We start from the raw sequence: 20,772 nt of genomic DNA, 5'->3' as shown, positions 1-20,772 counted from the left end.
CGGTATAGCTAGCTAACTAGTGATGGGAAAATGACGCTTCAAATTTGCTCCATGAACCAGCTGTTGTAGTTTTGAGTCCTCTAGGTGGCACTGTTGGTTTAAATAAAGGATTTAAAAAATGGCAATTACTGCGCTTTCAGCCCAATGTTGAACAGAGAGTGCCCTCTACAGGAGTCCAAAAATACTACAACTGGTTCATGAAGCACATTTGAAGCTTCATTTACCCCTCACTACTAGCAAGCAAACTGCACATCACAATTGCGCTGTATACCCGCTGCGGACAAAGAAGGCACGAAAGTTGTTACTGGGATGGGGTCACTCAGAGATTCCAGTGTCATCCACCATTGTTTTAAAAATAAATAAATCAAAAACTAAAAAATAACAGTTGAAAGCAATTGCTACACAATGGAGTACTACATGGATCGCAGTCCTTGCGGATGTTTTCAGCAACTATCTTCAAAGGTTTCATGTATTTTGAACTAAATATCGCTTAACAGATTCTTTCATTATTTATATGACAGACAATGGGGGTACCAGTTTTTGCAATTTTGTTCAGGATATATAAAGATTCGAAAAGTGGACACTGTACGAGGGCAAGAGAAACTGTCGCCATGCAAAAGGTCGCTGATTACCGTGATTGCTGTGGTCATCCACCAGAATGATCTCCTTGAGAAGATGGGACGGCGTTCTGCTCATGGCCGAGTGAATGGAGCGCAGGATGACCGATAAGGCTTCATTCACGAAAATGAACACGATGCTCACTTGCGGGAGGTTTAAAGGATAAGTGATGTTTCGGCACCTGCAGAGGACAAATAAACAATTACTGAGGTACGTGAATGTTAAGCTGTTTTAAAAGAAAATAACACAATGCAATCTTAACTCATTTCCTGCATTTCTTTATATACCATGCCCCTGCCACATTAGACATAATCACATCACAAAAAACATGTTGTTCATCCAAGCTAACAGTCTTCTGTTTACATAATGCCATTGCCTGAGCGTGTCCTTCACGTCAAGGCCAAATGTGTGATTAATATGTCACCCCCTACCCTAATTATTTTTAACGTGTCTAAAGAGCTTGCACTGGTGGCAACGGAGGGTCTGGAACTTTTAACAGGGCCAGAATTGAATTAGCACCAGGACCTCCCCACCTTGTAGGCTTCTGCAACCTTGGTAATGTCTCCATAAAAAGTGAGTCGTCGCCAATAATGATGTCAAGTTTGAGCTTCTTTTTGTCTTTGAGTCTTATGAGCAAAAGCTCGATTAAACCCGAACATTTACAAGATGTGCGTTTTAATAAAGTATTGGTCGTTGGACAGGACGTTTTTTTTTGTTTAACTCATTAAATCCATAGGACGTATATATCCATTTTCAAAATTGTAGTCCCCGCCTCCCAAAGACGTATTTATACGTCTTAGACTTTTGCGTCAGAGCCCCATGTTTTAAAATTTTTAGAACACAATATTCCTAGGCCTTGCAAAATCAGTCACAAGCCAGAAAAAAAGCACTATGATTCAGTTTTTTCCTCTTGCGAAAACAGCTGGGATTAAATGAGGTAAAAGGGGCTGTGTGGCGTACTTTGGACTCTGGCATGACTCATCCGTCAGTTCTTGCGGCTACCTTAGAGTTCCTCGTTGTCAGCCGTCAATGCATGCACATCATGCAGAGAAAGGTGGAAAGGTAGAGAATTTAAAAACCGTGGTCGAGGGGTTTAGGTCTCCCAAAGTTCCTAGGGAGCTAAGTTGTCTGGGGCTTTATGCCGCTTCCATACTTTCGTCTTATACGGAGATTTTTTTAATGATTCAAATTTGACATTGTTGTTAAGAACAATCATCCGTGGTGTGTCAAAATTTGAAGACGTTTACTTTCACTTTTTAAGGGGCTTTATTTTTCTTTATTTTTTTTTGTACCAAGCGCAATATTGTAGCTCCTTCTTACCCAGTCGGTCTGAGATCTCCAATGGGCCTGTCTAACGGGAGACGGTCGCTGAGGTAGCTGTTGTAGCCGTGGTACTGGAACATCTTGAGCGCCACTCGTCGATTGTCGGCGCTGAGCTCCTGACCCCAGTGAGCGAAGAGCGATGAGTCAGAGAAAGACGTGTCGGCCTGCTCATCCTCTCCTCGCCCCGGAGTCTCTGAGACACGGAAAGACAAATAGCATAAAGGATTGTCTAGACCACAGGTGCTCCAAGTGTGCACAGCGAGACAGCAAAGGAGTACGGCGCAGTGATCATACATTCACTGTGATAAATGACGTTCATGTGATCAGATTGCGCAGGAGGCACAGTCGCCTTGGAACAGACCAGGACTGCACACTCTTGACAGCAAGCCCAAGTGTCCTTGAACAAAAGATCCAATCACTGAAAGCAGCCGGTGGTTGCGTCTGCAGACGCTCTGATACTTTGACCTCCAGGGAGGTAAATCAAAAAATCCCAGCACGTCAAAACGCTGCCCCGAGCAGCTACCTGAGCTTTAAAGCAGATGAGCACCGCTACGAGTTGTTTTTCGCCGGAGCAATGCAAATTTAACATGAATAGGAACATTTGTCATGCATCTCGGCCTTTCTCAAGTTTATTTAGATCCGTGAAAACTGATTACAGGGGTACCTTGACTTTTTGTTGCGGTTTTTCAATTTTTGGCTTCGAAGTGATTCTCATCCCATTTTTTTTTGTGTAATTCTGACTTTACAACTGTTGGAAAAGAGAGTACGACTCATGTTTAAAATCGGGTAACAAGGAACTCTGATCTAAACCGAGGATGCCGTGTAGAGTCAAAAGGACTTGGAAGTAATTACTAAGTAATAAACAGGTGAAAATGTGTAGCATTTTTATTCTATAAACGTGAGATTGTGTTTGGAAAAAAATATCATGCAATAAAATAATGAGTAAAGAATCCATTATCGGAAACCGCTTCTCGAGCCAATCCCAGCTGTCTACGGGCAGCGGATTTAATCAAAATTGTATCTATTTTCTCTTCCGATTCACATTTTGTTGTGCAATGAATGAACTTAATTATTGTTTATAAATAAGTTGTAATGCATGAATATAAATGTAAAAATATTTTTCTCACTAATATCCTCCGTCATTCAACAAATATTGCCCATAATCTCAAGGTCAGATGAAAAGGTGTAAGACATTTAACAGAAAGGTTCGACCTGAACGATTTTAATGAACAAAAGTTCATGTATATCAAGACGAGAAGGGGGCTTCGAGTGTGCGTGTGTGCTTGTGAGAGACAGCTCATTTCCTACCTCAGCCTAGTTCATACCTTCTATTGTATTTTTCCTTGCATATTAAAGACTACCGTCCTGTTTTTGTTTCAATTCCTCATTAAAAAAAAAAAAGCATTTAAGAACAACATTTTCCTCGTGAGATAGTGGGGTGAGACTTGCTGCTGCGTGGACTGAATGGATAGCAACAATTAGGAAATGCCAATATTCTGAAGATAATGGCTTGCAGTAATGCATTAAATAAATAAAAAAATCAATCAAAGGAGGACATTTAGAGACAGAGAAGCTTCCACACTTGCATACTGCCGAGTATAATCGTACAAAAGCTAAACGTGGTCGCAACTCACACCGAGTTATTGACACTCTCGTTCACTGACGCCATTGTCACTTACCAGGACAGATTCCCGTCTGAAGCCACACACTGGAAAAAAATGGGGAGTGATATTTACTTGAAAAATCCCAGTAAAGTTATTTTTCCACTCAGAAATTCCAAGTACATTTTACAAAAAGAGTTTTTGCGTAAATTTCACTCGTTTATTGAATTAAATGAAAAGCCACTCAAGAAAAGTTCACCTTTATTTTTTCATGTAGCTTATTTCATACACGAGGTTACTCAATGTGATTGAGGATCGAACCGACAACCTCCAGAGTTGGAGACGGCTGCTCTGCACCCGATATGGCTCTGCAACTTGAGCCTAGTATTGCTGGAATCTCCAAAAATTTACTTAAAATGCCTGAGTGAAAAAAAAAATATTAGACTTATTCAATTAAATATCATGTCCCCATTTTTTACAGTGCACATTCAAAGTCACAGATACTACAGTAGAAGCGAGGACGGGTTCCACAAGTGGACAAAAATAATACCAACACCGCAAATCTACGTTATTGTCTTTAACAATGAAAACTACATTTCTATCCGTTAATCATTTCAATATTTATGTCTAAAAATCATCTCCAACAGCCGCCGCCCGAAATACAATTTAGGCTGTAGTTGTTTCGCTGACCACCAGAGGGAGCCCATGTCCCCTACACACTTAACAATTCACTGCATTAGCGGAACAGCCGGCAAAAACGTTTAACTTCAAAATTGCAAGTTTCAGGTTCCAAAAGCAAATATGCTTGCAGCCCGTGCTGATAGACACGATCTCCATAAAACATCAGAGGCATCTGCTCAAGATTCAACAATGCCTTCGAGAGCTTTGTAAAAGCATGTCAGAGGTGTTTAACAGTCAAGACGATAACCTCCCGGCAAATATGTTGGAAGGCCAATAAAAGGCAGGCAAAAATGCGCGCTTATTGTGAAATGCACAGGTTGCTCATGTCATAGAGGCATTCCTTTGACTCTTACTGCCTGTTGAGACATTACACCAGGAATGTTCACACTCGTCTGAATATTGAAGCACTAAACGGCTTTGTTTAGTACACCCTAGACAGCAAAGCGCAGGTCATGAAAAAAAGGATTTATAGCTAGAAAAAAGTGGAAGTGCTCGAGAATTGAAGTGCACAGCAAGAAGATGATATATCTTCTTCTCAATTAAATTACAAAAAAAATAAAATAAATAAACTCACATATTTCTGTGGTAGGAAAAAAAGAAGAGAAGCTTGTTTTAAGATAACGGTATATATTGTTGCGTGTCCCGATAAGAAAGAAATGAAATAAAATGAAAAGGCGCTTTGGTATCATCTGTTAATCCCCGTGGCTTATTGAGTCTATAAAGGAGCAAGTTTATGACGCCGCTTTAACAGCCTACAATAGTGCTGACAGATTGAGGTTATGCAGAGGAATAATTCAGCGCTTGACAACGACTACTAAACACCTTTTAACTGCAGGTGGAAGCAATTTGTTCTTTGAGTTGTTTTTCTCTTAATCCTCTTAAAACTGAGAGCAGCTTTAAAAGCGTACGCACACATTGTACACGACAATGGCGCTACATTGCCGCAAAGAGAAAAGCTGTGGCACACTCATGGTAATATGCTTGAATTAAGGGTTGCACTATTTAAAGCGGGATTACAGGTCAACATGGAAAGCAAAAAAAAAAAGGGGGTTTTAATTTTTTGTCCAATCAGATTTCATCTCTTGTTGCCATGTAAATGTAATCTGCCCAAAAACTTCAGAATCCTGATTGCTAGCATCAAACACACCCACAAAAACTTAGTTTAACCAATTTTTAATTCACTACTCTTGTTTATTTCTACCCTCAGATAGACCTGAGTTTTATACTAAAATATCCAATAATTTCGTTCTTCAAGTACCATAATAATGACGTTAAATGACATAATGCACGCTTGCACTATGAATACTATGAAAGTATCTATAAATACAGCAATAATACACGTAAACACATTCTCAGTTATAAAGCATTTTTTGATGTAGAAAACTTTGAAATTAAATGAGTAAAATCAGGAAAAATCACTGTGCTAAAAATATATATACATTTGTATTGGTTTTTATGTTTTTTTTCCGAGCGCATTTACTCTTTATTCCCCCAAAACGATTTGCTTTGCTTGTTATGTCCTTTTCATCAAAGTGAGAAGTGAATTCACTGGGATGGAATCTTAATTGACCAAGACAAATTTTCATCACTGCTCTCCATTGTAAATTCTTTGCCTACGGCTGCCACTATGCTGCCAACATGGCTGCGAAAACAAATGCACACGGGGATCGGTCACGTGATGTCCAAACACACTGCGGTGACAATAGAAGGAATATTTATAAAAATATTTAATTCATTTAGTATTGTTAGATTCATTGCCAACAAAGGTGGCGAGTGGGGTGGCATGGAATTTGGTAAAGGTGGCAGCTACTTTACTTGTTGCTACTTTGACTTGCTTTAGTCATGGTATTTATTCTCTAAGAGGATTGGAGCCCCTAGTGAGACATCCAAAAACAAATGACAAGGTTACATGATGTTTGTGAGTCTGTTTGTATTAAGCAGATTGCACATTCAATATTCATGAGCAGAACCTTGTCAGTTTATTTACAATATGGATGTCGGTACCGAGGAAATACTCAAAGAAATGACCCAAAGGTGCTCTGCGTACGCAATGTACAATGTGTTCCAGAAAATGTTTCAGGGCCGGTGTCACAAAAGATAGTTTTCAAATCAAATTTCAAAGTTTCCCCTTGCAGTCCAACTTTCCCAGCATCCTCTGCTGTGCCTTTATGCATTACCGGAAGGATTCTTCCGCGAACCGTCGGCTTGGCCATCTTGATGTCATCCCTGTCGAGGGGGGGGGGGTAATCACACGGAGACAGGTTGGGTGAGTAAGGAGGTCGCTCCAGCACGGCCAAGCTGTCAGATACTCAGGGCATTTTGAGCAGGCGCGTTCTCGTGGTGAACAAATTGTCCTGCATCAACGCGCGCCTCTTCCTTTTCGATGCTCCCCGTCCCCCTATGTTATTTCTTCTTTCACTTCTTGGAAATGCAAGATGCAAGGAACTCGCCATTTTGAGTTATTAAAGCCTTAATGAGTTTATTTGAATGATTCCGACTAAATGTCATCATATTTAAAATGAATCCTGTTTTTCACAGATGCATTGTCACTTTGTTTATTAAACCCAAATGCATTTTGAATGAGCTGCTGCAGCACTTGCAGCTGTTCCACTGAAGTTTCTACCCGCAAATCTGTTACAGACTGTCATCATTGAGCATTGTACTGTATAGAGGAGGAGAGGAGAGAAGTGTAATAATGTGTGAAAGAGCATTCAGATGGGCTACACTTAGTTGTTGTAAAACTTGGCAAATAACATTAAAAAATAAATTAGTCTCCTATGTCACAGATTGTCATTTTTTACTTTACAATACTTTTTCTGCTGGGATAGATAATCGAAAATATGCTCTATTTAACCTTTTTGCTCTTGTAACTTTTTTGTGTAGAAACGAGAATCTTTTTTTCAGTAACTGGCGATATCACAGTGGTTCTCCAACCCTGTGAAATGTTTTCTTTTTTTCAGCTAAGAGCCTCTTAACTCGCTCTTCAAGTGATTGACAGGTAACGAGAGGTGGCACGTGACAAGTTGGGTCGAACCATTCTCGGTTGGGGTGGGGGGGTAATCATGATGTGAAATAACCTACTGAACATAAAATTAGTTTCATGACCTTATATTTTAATTCAATAATTATTTTTTAAAGGATTTTTTTACATGCGTGTTTTATTTAAAATCGTGCGTAGCCCCTGGAGTTCCTTCAAAGTACCCTCAGGGGTTCTAGTTCGCCCGCACAAAATAACGACGCAAACAAATTCCATTTATATATATCCTGTCTTGAACAAAAAATATAAAATCGAAAAAAATGTAACATCATCATTTCCATTCCATTTAGAAGAGTAACAAAACAAACAACCCTCTTAAATGGTCAATGAATCAATTTGACACAGTGCAACATTGCAGAAGTAAAACTAGAGCGTAATGACTCCTCTTATTTTATGTAAATCAACTCAGCTTGTAATGTTAGGCTGGGTTGTTGATTTCTTGTTCGTCGTTGTTAAGTAAATAAGTGCCGTCTTAAAAATCTGCAGTTTCAATCAACAACATGCATTTTTATGGAATCCCCTCACTTCTTTTTTGCCTTTCGTCTTCACACTATCAAATAAACTCAAACCATTACATTGTGTGATATAAAACTAAGTTATTGCTTTTCCATTTGGCCATATATTGGTATCTCAGGACTATTTTGTAGTCTATTTTATAACCTTCAGAAATAAGAACATTTTAAAAACCCAATCTTTTTCTCCCGATACTGATCCTCGGAAAATGATGTGATCGGTTTACTATGCTAGTATGTCAACTGCTTTCAAATAAAAAAATAAAAAGATATAAAAGGAGGTATATTATGTTTTTTTTTTTTTGGGAATTTACAAGACTTCCCGGCAGTCTTAATAATGTGTCTGTAGCATTTATTAATTAAAATATATATTATATCAATATACATTCAAATATATAAGGAGATTTCTAGACATTTTTTAATTTATTTATTTAATATGGCAAATTTCTAACCGTGGTGGAATTGTCTTGTTTTACGGGAGGATCTGTGTCATAGAGGTGCACCACCTCTGATCCTGCACATATAATGCCAAGAAAATGACTCGCCTGGCTTTCGAAAGAATGACATCCAGTGGGCTGGATCTCGTCAGGGCGTTTCTGACGCCGTTTGTAATTATTGTAATTGACGATCTCACATTCTGCTGAAAACCCCCCGTGCTTCAGTTTGCATCCATCATTTTTAAATTGGTATGCCGTGATTGGATTCGAGGTGTGTTGCATTCCAGTGAGTGGACTTGATTCCGAAAGTCACCTCCCATCTCCATAAGATTTGGAACAAAGCAGAAACCTTGGCAAGGTTACAGAAAATGCTACACTTAAGAACCAAGTGGCCTCCACAATTCGAAAATGGTCAGTCTGGCTCAGCTCCAACCTTCGAAAAAAATCCTGAAGAACCACCGTACTGAAAACTAAAATCTCCATGCGTTTCTTGAAATGCGCGTTGATTGTTACCCGACCGCGACTGCATGCTGACAACAAAGTCAAATGGATGCGAAGCGATAAAAAGTTCTCAGGATCAACTTGACATCCGACAGACAAATCTGCTCCAGCAGTCCAAACGCAGGCAGACATTTTACATTTTATCCTCAGCCACGGTGTCATTTTGCATCTAAAGTACACACATCAGACACTTAGCTGCTGTCACAATATGAATGAAATTTTCCTTCAGATGGCGACTAATAGGCAGCGTACGACCTTGATGTCGACCACAGTCTGATCTCCTCATTCTTGTGAATCACACTTCAATATTTATTTCCCGGTAAGAAAAAAAAGCTGCCGTACAAAAGAGATCAAGTACTTTAGGAAACATTTGACACCAGCCGTTTTCATGCATAAAATCCCCCCCATGCTGTCAGTAATATTTTCCCAAATACATTCCCTGTGGAGGAATCCGATGCTGCACATTGTGACTGTTTTTTGCCTTTAGCTTTTTGTGACAGTGTCGTGGGGAGCGACTTTCAAACTTCTTGAATGACATTTGTCACATTTATTTATCAATTTATTTATCGCTGCGCAGTGGTTATGGACTGTTGATATGCAAGGATGGAAGTGCGGGGACAGAGGACCATAATTTCATGACTAAAGACGGAGCGACACTGCCAGAAGGGAGGAGAAATTGACAACAAGTTGTAAATCGGACAAGTTTAGGCACCTCACATTTTGGCCTGTCATGATAATTACTTTATCGACTTAGAGCTGGATGACAGAAAAATGGAAATGACCCGATAAATAGTCTTTTAGATGAGTGTTTGTTGGCATACTTCATCAACATTTGCTCACACTGCTTCATTGCCTCTTCTGTCGGTCAGTTGGGCGAGTTGACACTAGTGTTGGGTAAATGAAGCTCCAAATCTGCTTCATGAAACAGTTGTAGTATTTTTGGACTCCAGTAGATGGCACTCTCTGTTCAACATTGGGCCGAAAGCACACTAACTTGCCATTTTTTTAAAGCAACAGTGCCCATCTAGAGGACTTAAAAGTACAGCAGCTGTTTCATGAAGCAAATTTGAAGCTTCATTTTCCCATTACTAGCTGTAACCCGTGTGAAAATGAAGCTTCAAATTTGCTTCATAAAACAGCTGCTGTATTTTTGAGTCCTCTAGATGGCACTGTTGGCTTAAATAAAAGTTTTAAAAATGTTCAATTCAGTGTGTTTTCAGCCCAATGTTGAAAAGAGAGTGCCATCTACTGGAGTCCAAAAATACTACAACTGGTTCATGAAGCAGATTTGAAGCGCCATTTACCCATCACTGGCTAACGGCTACCGTCGGTTGAATATGGCTGTCTGGCTGCCAGCACGAGAGCAGGAGAGCATCAACGTGCTAATTTGGAACAACACCCTACTGTGTAAACAACAACACGTTTGTTTATCGCAATAGTTTCTGAGAAAATATTTCATCCGCCAAAAATAATGATTATGGCAAGCCTACTCACACTTGAACAGTTTATACATACGGTATGAAGAGTTGAACGCAACATGTCTTGTAGTAGTTACGATAAAGTGTGTGTTGCGATTGTCTGAAAAGAGTATACAGTTGCAAAATTCTGTGGATCACTCCAAATGTTCTAAAACAGCCCGAAATACGAGGAACTCTACTTTTCTGTTCCACACAACGTGGTGCCACACTGAAGGTACATGACTTTAAATTCCGAATTGCCTGAACAATCTAAAAAAAAATAAAAAAATCACCTAAAATCCGTAATATGTCATCTACGTAGTTTTGAAAAATGCACAACAAGTGATGCTTGGTCCACCGTTGGTGAGGTGTTCTGCGGCAAGGGACGAAGGGGGGGACTCGTTCTCTCATTAGGATGCATCAGAGACTGGCACATCACACTGACATTTCCCTTTTCAAAGAGGAGAGGTTGTGTGCTGCTTTGTCTTTCTCTTTGTTTATTCCCGAGAGGGGATATGCAGAAGCAGAATTTAGTAGGAGGGTCATGTTTACTTGCGGCATCCTTTGTCATCTCCATCCCTTTTGTGCAACTCTCCTCATTAAACCCAGAAATCACTCTTGCCCTTCACAAGGATAGAAAGGTCCTCTTTGTGCTTTTTTTTCATCTTTGGGAGAAGCATTCTCATTTGAAAATTCTTTGTCATTAGTGCAAGTAAAGTGTCAGAGACGAGCCACCGCACAACTTTGCTTCAGTGCAAAAAGAGGAGCGATTTTACTTTAAGACAATGTTGATGTTAACGTACCCCGTTGTTTGTTCCCAAAGTTAAATATGTTGTTGTCTTATGCATGAGAAAATGTAACATGTGGTCTCACAAGGCATGTTTGTCTTCAGTCTGATATAATTTGATCTTTAAATGCTTGTCGAGATTTGCAATCTCATTCCTGGCATTGGAATCCGAACGGCGTCCGTGTGACCGATAATCTCAGTTTGCATTGCTTGCTCAAACACAAAGAGTGGCGGTGTTGTTGATTCTTAGGTCACAGTGCTAGCTTGAAAATGAAAAACTAAAAACTGTGAAGACACAACTCTCCGCAAAAGGCTTAAGGAAACTAGTCATCTAGTATAAAACATTACCAGAACATTTTTAGAGTCAATTATTCTTTTGATGATTCCAATATTGCACAAATTATATTTTACTCAGCAACTTTTTGAAATTAAAGATTGTTTTTTTTTTTTTTTTGTCAAATTCAATCGTTTTATGTACTCGTTCACATTCCCAAAACGTATGCGACTTCTAATGTGAAGGCAATCCTTAACAAGCACCAAAAGAAAAAAAATCTCACCTGGCATTTGCAGCATTTTTGATTACGGAAATAAATTTGGTCCTGCATGTGTGGGCTCATTTCATATTTTCTTTTCAGACTGGCAGGGTAACGATGCGGGTGGAGGTCGAAATATTTTGCTCCTCATTTTATGCAGACGTAGAATGCACAGTTCAGTGTTGTTGTTGTTTGTTCGAGAAACGTTTGGATGCAGGTTTTGATTTATGAAGAATTAAAAAACACATTTCATGGAGATGTCTACTAAAGACGACGTTATGTCATTGCCGCGCGTAATAAATGAACCATCCGCGTGGCTGAATTACGACGATCGTCGCATACTGTTTGTCAACTTTATGCTTTATATTTCACGTCGGATTAAATTAAAGTCACTTATGAAGTCAACAGTCACTCAAAAAACGTGATTAGAATTCAATCACATGGGGAAAATGTGTGCAAAAAAGAAATTCCAGAACATTTAATTGTCGAGAGGCTGAAATCGGTGAATCTGGAAAATGTCAAGTTAAATGTGTAATCTGGTGATTTGTGGTTTTCTATCTTCACTGCACTCCAAAATAAATTGTCTAATATTCTGTATAGCGCCGTTCATGAGAAAAAAATTGACTGGCGACCAATCCAGGGTGCACCCCAAAAGGTTCCAGCGCACTAGTTCCCCTAAATTGGGGTGAGTGAGCGAGTGAAAAGCACGCAAGTACAGAAAACCCAAAATATCAATCAAAGAGAATGAGGAAGGCATGCCCGCACTTTTGGTCAAAATGAAAAGTGTGCTTTTAAAGTGGAAACCCTTCAGAGAGAGCCAAAGGCATTTGGAAACCTTTCAGAGATAAATGCAAAACCTCCCAAAAAATTCCTATCTGGTGGGAATCTCTGACTCACCATTTTCTAAGGAGGCAGGGGCGGTTCTTAATAAAGTGGAGTGTGAGTGAAAGCCTCTTCAATCGCCCGTGTGGGATATAAATCAGAAATATATTTCTGAGCAGGGAGAGAAGATAATGGCGCCTATGAACCCGTAATGCGAAGAGGGCCGTTCGCTCATCTTTCGGAGCCAATACTCTGGCGGTTATACGGTTAGATATGATAACCTTTTGCAAAGCTCGTCAATTCTTTACATCAGGAAGAATATTTACTGGACAAGAAGAGTTTTTGAGTTCATTTTCAAAGTTCATTAAATTTAAAAATTCACTTCAAAATTGAACTCAATTTACGTATTGAGTGAAAAAAACTTTTCTAGGATTTTTTAAGGACCATATTTTCCAGACAATAAGCCGCTACTTTTTTCCGAGATTTCGAACCATGCGGCTTATACAACGGTGCTGCTTTTCTGTTGATTTTCCTTTCACCAGTAGGGGGCGCTCTATAGTTCAGAAAATACGCAAAATAAATCTTGTTTTTTTTTTTTTTCTCTTGGGTCTGTTCTGTTTTAATTAGAAAAGTTGTTGGTGTGTTAAAAGGCACTTTTTTAACAATCTATTAATCGTTCTGTCCACGCAGTATACAAATCATTTTTTTTTTCAACATAGAAAACTGCGGCTTAAAGCCTGCTGCGGCTTGTATGTCTTTTTTAAATGTTTTTATTTTTTTTAGGTGCGTCTTATAGTCCAGAAACCACAGTAAATATCACTCCCCATTTTTTTAGAGTGCAGAGTAGTTTTGATGCAACATCCTTTTGTATTTTGACTTGAGAAAATATGTTGTTCGACTTCCTCCTCAGGCGCTGTTCACCAATCAAACATAATCACTAGTGACTGATTGGTGAATCAAACAGAGCCAGGCAGTCACATGATCGCACGCAGCCTTCTTTGCACGCTCGTCAAAGTGACCAATTTCCGTGACGGGTGACCGAATATTTTTTTTTTGCTGCAGAAAATGGCTTGATTCGAAAACGATTGAGATTGAGAGATATTTTTCATTCTGAATATCCACCAAACCATGAATGTTCCCCATCGAATTTGAACACGCTTACAATCCGCATGACCTGATTCTCAATTCCCCTTTTGAAAAGGCAGGTTTTGTTTGCTTACATTTACTTGTCATTTCCGAGCTGACGGAGGCAAAATAAGCCGTCACGCTTTCAGGGTCTCCTTATTTGTAGTTTGCCCTTGATTTCATTGAGGAGACTTTTAATGAGTCCTTTGAGGTTTTTGTCCATTTTTATCACACTTCATCTTTTGAATTCCCCGGTATCAAACCACAGGATCTTTTTCTGTCTTGTTCAACAAAATAAAAAGCCAAGGAAGTTAAATACGAGGCATTGTGATGTGGAAGTGTCAGCACATAATGGGTGATAAGAGATCGTATGCAACCATTCTCACGGCAACCGGTTCTCGGTTTTCTTTGAATTGTTCTCTCCCGGTGATTGAAGGTGTATGGATCAATATGTTCGGCGGTGCGGTGATTGGCTGGAGAGGAAATGTTGTTGGAGGTGTTGAAGTGTAATGTCCTCTGCTTGAGGACAACGTTGGCCCAATGTCATGGACTAAAATAAATACAGTTGATGGAGGAAAATGAGTCATTTGAGGTCTTGTTAGGACAAATGTTTTTTTTACTGTCCTGTAGAAATATTCCAACATTTCTATTTACTTTGTTATTCACACAAAGTATTTCTCACAACTTCCATCTTGTGAGTTGAGTCACCTGCCTCCACACGGCGCTTGTAACTCAAATTTGCTCTCACACGTTTCAAACAAGGCACGATAAAAAAATACCAAATTGTTAAAAAGACAGTTATTGAAACCCCCAAAGAAGCTGCAGGTAGATAATCCTCCAGGAAATGGAGAAAAACACGCCACTCTCTCTTGTGGAAGCATCACCTTTCATGCACAGCCATTAAGGATTATATTAAGATGAAAGGCAGAAAACAAGCATTTGAAGAGCGATACGGGCAAATACAGCAGAACATCAAAAGTCTTCAGAATTGGAGTTCGGCCAAAATTTGGGGAGAAAAATCCCTCACAAGTCACAAAAAATCTTGTGTTCAAGTCATCATGCTGTCATCAGTCGTCTACGTAGAAACTCCTTATGTTTCCCAACAGCATGACACCGTCCGTGCACCCTCCTTGCGAAAGGGCCACATCGTAGTTATGTTTCCCTCAGAGGGCTGTTATGACTGTGAACCCAAATGTAAGATCATCTTACATACACACAACAAATGGATGGAAAGCCAGTTTTGAAATCCGAAGCCACGAAGTAATTGTTTTTTTTGACAATTTTTCAATTTATTTTAAAAGGGGAGGATTGGTAACAAATATCTCATATCTCAATGTTGTTAAAAGTGAAGAAAATATGCTAGAAACAGGAAGTTGACGCACATGATTTGCCCTCCGCGGGCCACATAAAATGAGGTCGCGGGCCAGATCTGGCCCCCGGGCCTTGAATTTGACACCTGTGTTCTTCACCACTCAGCTGTCCCCAACATGCGAAAATCTGTTTTAAAGAGCCACAAAATGATCGACATCAAACCAGACGGTTGACTGCAAGCCGTGATTCAAAGTCTTTTGTCAAATGAGGATAAGGTGAGATATTTCATTGTTAAATGAGGTTATAAAAAAGGAAATGAAATCCACAGAGGCTCCGTTATATTTTACAGTAAGCACTATAAAGTCCATAAGGATCTCTGTTAACTTGAAGACATCACGTGGACCGCAGAAATGTAACAGTTATGTTTTTTTTAACCACTTCTGACTACAGAATGGAAAAAGGTTAGTGCCTTTTTTCTTTTTTTTTTTCCCAAACACTCCTCAACATCCTTTGAGAACTGCCTTCCGTTTCTGAAAAAACAAAAAAACATCATCTCACATTCTGATGGTGAAACAATGAGATGTATAATTAGCTCCGAAGCTCCGCTGTGTTGCAAAAATGTGAACCAGCACGCCGCTTATCGCCGCACGACAGACAATAGCACACGACATTCGACTTTTCCACTCCGTCTGCTGGCCAGTCGGACTGAAACGCTTCTGGCGAGCGGCGGATGGCGGCCGCTGCCCTCAGTAGAACGCTTCCAAAATGCTGCCTCACAGCTGGACCTGTCATGTTTTGTCAGAAAACTGCAAATGCTTTCAGAGCCCAGGGTCAGAGAAACAGTACACAGATAGCCACAGGCTAGATTGTTATTTTATTATTTATTAAGAGAACATTTTGCCTGTCCCTACAAATTCTGGTAGCGCATACACACCAGTGGTGGGACGACGTGTCATGTGATCACTCCAACGCAAGACCATGAAGCAATCACTATTTGGCGCTGCACTTGGTTTGCTGCCTAATCAGCGTGAAGTGACATCTGACGCCAAGGGTAAATTGAGAGTTTGGAAAATAACTAAGTTGTTTGTCAGTCTCGCATACTAATCATTATATATAGTATATTGCATACAATGTACAAACTTGTGGAAGTTGCTGTATTAATTAACAACTTGCTGATTAAAAAAAAAAAAAAAAAAAATTACGTCAAGCTCTTGGCCGACAATGAGGCACTCTAAAGCAGCCACACCAGAGACTATGTGAAGGGGAGAAGCATTTTGGTGTAGGCAGCTAGCTAGCTAACTGCATGTAGCAACTGTGCCGTTTTAGCCACGCCCCACAAAAAAAAAAAAAAAAAGTCAAATAGTGAAAATTGACTAGTACATAATTTTCATTATTTTTTCCTTCAAAGAGAAAAGCTCTTGTCAAGATTTGAACCCTGGACTTTGACACTTTAGCATGCTAACCACTACAATGACATGCTGAATTCATTATGTGAAATAATTGAACTTATTGAAAGCAACACAAAATCTACTTTACAAATTTTTATAATTTAGAACAGGATTTGATTAGTGTCTTTTTATTGCATCCATTTGATCTTGTTCTTTTTCAACTGTTTGGCGATTTGTAAATACTGCCACCTACAGGACATAACTGCAACGTTATCCCTTCCATGCAGCAATTTTCTATATGACATATTCTATTTGGGCCTGCAAGGATTCCTTCGATCCAACACCAGCTAGTGTCAAACGGCTGTTTGTTTTCCCCTAAACTTTAGAGACCGACAGCACACATTTCAAAGCATCTCTGCTAAACTCTGAGGATTATTTACAACTGTTATTGTTTGTTCATGTCGTGTTCTTCTTTGATTCACGCAATGGCTTGAATGTTTTGGAGAGAATTTGTTTCATTGTGAAATGAAGATTTTATTGCAAAATGTAAACATTAATCATTCATGACAAAGTTTCCCCAATCATCAATGAAGCACATTTCTTCGAAAGCCCTTCTCCGCACGCGAGGCTTTCCGTTTCTTGAGAGACAAAGTTCTAAAAAATGCAACACAAGCATTGGGATGCTGTTCCTTTTTTTTCTTTTTTTCTTCTACAATCCAGCAGAGACATCCCCGAGCAAATACCAGCCGAGTTCTTCGGGGAGATTGTGTAATGACTTTGTATCACCTCCTTAAAATGGATGGAATCTATTTTTATGCTAAGCATTTGCATTCTGGAGGAATTTGTGAATATTTGATGGCTCCGGCTGTCTCAACAGGAGGAGCCGCAGACAGCTGGAGGATGCTGGCAAAGTGCTTCAGGCATCAAATGCTCTTTCATGTGCCACCCAAATCTGTTGTGCGCTCGTAGGATAGTTCATTTTATCCAGCAGGGAACGGAGCAATAAGACAAATATTAGCGCTAACACAAATCAAACACATCTCGGAATGTCAAATAAAAAGCGCCCATTCAATAGGTTAGTTTCGGTTCATTATGAACAAAATGCGCGCTGCGTAAAATGCGCACGACTTTTTCTCTTCTAAAAAAAATCTGTGCTCTTTTACAGCAGTTGGTTGTCATAGCAACTGGTCATACACTTGATTTGACCAAACACAGCGGGAAAACTTGTCTCAACTACAGGAAGTGAAAATGAAGGAAAAGACAGAGCTGCCCCAAAGTGTTTGTTGTTCAGAAAACATTTAGTTTTGCTTCACATAAAATTATCTGATAACACAATAATAATAATAATAATAATAGTTAATTCAATCTTGTTAAAAGTAAGTGGGTTAGGAAGATGTGTTGGGAACGCATATGAATAAAGTTCTTGCTCTCAAACAATTGTCGAGAGTTCTTTTTAAGCCACCAAATTTTGTTGCCGACGAGCTTTCACTTAGCAACGCTGCCTCGGTTTCTAGTGTCAGTCTAGTGGTCCCGCTGTTATGAATATTTTAAGACGAGTGGCAATCGCAATAGCTGAGGCTAGCGAGACTAAACGCTATTCTCATCCACCAGAAGATTATTGTGAAGATTGTGCCGCCTTTTGTGGCCGAATATTTTGTTGCGCCGCGGAGCGTTATAGCCTGGCAGGAAGACCAGATGCCAACGACATCTAATTACGTTAGTGGATTTAAGATTTAAATTCTAGCTATGTATATTAGCTAATAGGTTCAACAACTTGATGGGTTTGCGTAATCCGATTGTGGTTTATTCAAATCCAGTGGTGGGCGCTCAAGGCCTTCTCTGCTGGCCTAACATAATTAAGAAATCCTGATCATATTCTTCACATTGATGTCATATTAAATTCGAGTGTTGAATTTTTAGGCGAGAGATTTTATCCAATCAGAATTCAGTTAGCTCCTGTTGCCAGGCAGATTTTACGATACCAGTGGCACGCGCTATTCGTCTGAGGGCATCAGATACAATCGTGCGTGCGTCTGTTCTGTGTCTCAAGGGGGCTTTTTTAGAATTGATATAGAGATGCGATAGCCAATCAGATCACAAGTTGGTGATTGGGAGCCTTCTCGGTGGCCTCACGCCGAAGGCGATGAAGGCGTCTTGTGATTGGATACTCACTCGTGGGGGGGCAGCGCTATGCGGATTCAACACACCCGAAAGTCGTACTGGCGACCGTTCGAAAATCTAAAACATAGTCTTGCTTTTTTACACCACAATGGCCGAAGGAGGGAATTTAATGTCAGATACACTTGCGAGGCCATTTTCGAGACGGACCTTTCAAGAGAAGCTAGGTCGTCCGACACTCACTTAGTAGTGTGTAAGTTTGTTTCTGCATATTATTTCTCCAGCTGTTGTGTCATAAATGGTGTTATGAGAGGTATTTATTCAAGTCAGACTAAGTAGGACTTCACTGAAGGCCTGCGTGTGAAATGCACGGCCCGCCACTGTTCAAATGTCATCCTTGTGATCCTCGTAAGATGTCACAAAGCAACACACATCGATGCAGATGAGTGGTTACCCCCAGATTGCATCATGCGGATTACAGAAGGGTCCACGAGGTGAATCTAACAGTGTTGTAGAAGGCGAAGGAAAGTGGCAGACACCGGGTTGACGCTGAAGATTTGATACAAAAGGATTTCTCCAGGGCACCTTCCCATGTTGTAATGTTGGAACATCTTTTCAACATCTGCTGTCAAACACCATTTGCTGTAAAAGGGAATAAAGTGCTGGAGAAATTCAACCTGACATTTTCACACATTCTACCTGCTATCTTAGTCAATATTTAAAGGGAAATTGTTGTATTTTTCTTTTCGCCCCCAAGTTACTGGGGCTTATTTTCGTGTCGAGCACGAGGAGTAGTCGGACTGCGTGCATGAGAGGAGTTTTTTTTTTTTTGCCAGTCTATGTGCAATTTATTCAGTTTTTTCTTTTTTTTTGATGATAATGATTATAATTCGTTCAATGAATTGATTTCTACAATGATTCAAGCGGATTGTCCCACGCTGGTGTCATATTTATGATTGAAATCCAATGACGTCCACGGCACACGTCCACCGAGCGCCAAATTTGTCTGCGTGCGCCTCCATCAAATACATCCAAATCGCTTTGCACCACCTGCGCATCGAATTACCTACTTTTTCGTGATCCTATAATCTTGTCAACTTGTAACTAAATTGTCGACCACAGGGGTGTCAAACTTTATTCTTCATGGAGTGCAATAAACGGATACATAGGTTCCGATTACCCGATGAAAGACGTATACTGTAACTCAGGGGTGGGCAAACTTTTTGATTGGCGGGCCACAATGGGTTCTGAAATTTGACATAGTGGCAGATGGATGGAGTGTTTTGGTAACCTCACCTCATCTGAGAAAAAAAATACATTTAATTTGAAATGAAAGTGAACAAAATATCTGTCTTTGACACACCACCGTATTTAGAAAATAAAACATTAACAAGGTTTATTCATTTGATTTTTTTCAAGTTTGGCGGGCCAGATTAAAACGTTGAATGGGCCGCATGTGGCCCCCAGGCCGTAGTTTGCCCACGCCTGCAGTGTACCTCGAACAATAAGATACTGAGCTGTCGCTTGGTTGACATTTTTGCCTTGAGATGCAAAGCACTTGGAAATGATTTTCGCTTTGGTCAAATGTTCTTTCACTTGTAAAAATCTTCTTTCCCGCCTATTTGGGCACTCAAAGCGCTCAACACTGAGTTTGCATTCACTTACTAATTGTGCAGCATCAAGAGCAACTCGGGGTTCCAATTCAGTGTCTTGCTCAAGGACACTTCAACACGGTCATAAAGGCTGGGGATCGAACGCAGAACCTCTGGGTTGGCGGACGACCACTCTACCACTGATCTCAATGTTTGTGTTTTGGTAAACTTACTAAAACCCGAAAAAGTGTCTGACACTAAAAGAAAACATAAGAAGCCTGCCTCAACACTACACTCTATCAAAACCTGCTTATGAATTTTAAAAACATCTTTTTGGCAGACGAACAAAGAAACGTGTGTCGGAACATGCAGGAGAGCAGAAGACAACTTCAGTGAGAGGAATTTAAAGCCACCTGTGTGTCTCTTCGTACATCTCGGCTTTCCTGGAAAAAAAAAAAACGTTCTGTGGCTGTCAGTGCTGAGGGAAATAAAAAGTAGGCCATGAGGACTGTAATTATTAGTGTGGGCGGAGACAGATCACACATCAGTGAACTCTACATGAACTTATAATCACTGTTTAGCGCACGGAATATTATCAATTCAGAGGACGGAAAAATCTTGCCCGAGACCTCTTTCATATGCTGTTCTAAAGCTTGCTAGATTTGTACAGGATAAACGATAGAAATATGCACAAATAGAGTGATTCTCAAAGTGCAATATGGAAATGAATCATTGCCTAGGCGCAATTCGGTTGTATTTAACATTTAAATGCAACACTTTAAGTCCTGTTTGCTTTTCAAGTGCCTGTAAAGCAGTGATTCTCAAATTCGTTCTTGAATTTTGATTGGTTTGTCCGCTAAAATGAAGGAAACCTCAGCAATCAAATACCTACTATGACGTGGAAAAATAGATTCTCCTTCGGCGAGCGT

The 20,772-nt window shown here is 39.9% G+C and overlaps 1 protein-coding gene across 1 annotated transcript in view; it reads right to left on the bottom strand.

Moving 5' to 3' along the window:
- Window positions 1-20,772, bottom strand: part of galnt18b (UDP-N-acetyl-alpha-D-galactosamine:polypeptide N-acetylgalactosaminyltransferase 18b) — a 69,225-nt gene that overhangs the window by 33,871 nt on the left and 14,582 nt on the right. Inside the window, exons 2-3 of the mRNA XM_088296528.1 lie at window positions 1,939-2,134; window positions 633-799 (exon numbers count right to left, since the gene is read on the bottom strand). Of these exons, the coding sequence (XP_088152654.1) occupies window positions 633-799; window positions 1,939-2,134 (363 nt within the window). The remainder of the gene's footprint in view (window positions 1-632; window positions 800-1,938; window positions 2,135-20,772) is intronic.

The sequence above is a fragment of the Idiotropiscis lumnitzeri genome, chromosome 5 (genome assembly GCF_059441095.1).
Source record: "Idiotropiscis lumnitzeri isolate Australia: NSW breed Sydney's pygmy pipehorse chromosome 5, RoL_Ilum_1.0, whole genome shotgun sequence".
Taxonomy (NCBI): domain Eukaryota; kingdom Metazoa; phylum Chordata; class Actinopteri; order Syngnathiformes; family Syngnathidae; genus Idiotropiscis; species Idiotropiscis lumnitzeri.
This window is presented reverse-complemented; position numbering and strand designations above follow the sequence as displayed.